Below are 624 nucleotides of genomic sequence, written 5' to 3'. Positions count from 1 at the left end.
GTTTGTGTTTGTGTTGTGTTTTTGTGTGTGTGTGTGTGAGTGTGTGAGTGTTTGCCTTGATTGCGAATATATTCATAGGTGATGTGCTTGGAGGTGTATCTTACAGACCTCTACACATGGTAGACTTGACTGCACAATGCACCCGACCGCTTCCACACCTTGCTTGTAGGGATAGTCCTAAAATCAAGGACTGGTCCAAAACTTCTACATATGGTTATGCATGCTATAATGAATGACAAACTGCTATGTATAAACTCATATCTGTGCACAACTCTCCGCATTGATTGCCAAGGACACACGTGTATACACATATGTACTATGGGAGCACTTCCACTTGAATTTAATTTCCTAACAGGATTGTGATATGTCCCTTATATTTTGACATTTTCATTCAAATACATCATATTTATATAAAAAGATCTATATACGTTTGTGTTGTCAATATATTGCCTACCCCTTATATAAATGTACGTTTTCATTTCTTTCCAACAGGGTGGTGATATGCCTCTGCACGACGCTGCGGCCAATGGACACATGGCAATCGCACGTATGCTTGTACAGTATGGCGCAAGTGTTCTGGCGACAAACGATGATGGTATGCTGTGTGTACCTACAACGCTAACA

General features: G+C 40.5%; 1 protein-coding gene across 1 annotated transcript; it reads left to right on the top strand.

The window, feature by feature from the left end:
* Positions 1–116: 116 nt before the first annotated feature.
* On the top strand, positions 117–595 carry SARC_18108 (hypothetical protein; the record flags this gene model as incomplete). The annotated part of the gene is made up of 2 exons (XM_014287810.1): positions 117–119; positions 493–595. Coding segments are annotated over 2 exons (106 nt in total), but the record flags the coding sequence as incomplete, so codon positions are not given.
* Positions 596–624: the final 29 nt, after the last annotated feature.

This window comes from Sphaeroforma arctica (assembly GCF_001186125.1).
Source record: "Sphaeroforma arctica JP610 unplaced genomic scaffold supercont1.13839, whole genome shotgun sequence".
Classification (NCBI taxonomy): domain Eukaryota; class Ichthyosporea; order Ichthyophonida; genus Sphaeroforma; species Sphaeroforma arctica.
The sequence above is the reverse complement of the archived record's forward strand: the minus strand, read 5'-3'. Positions and strand labels throughout refer to the sequence as shown.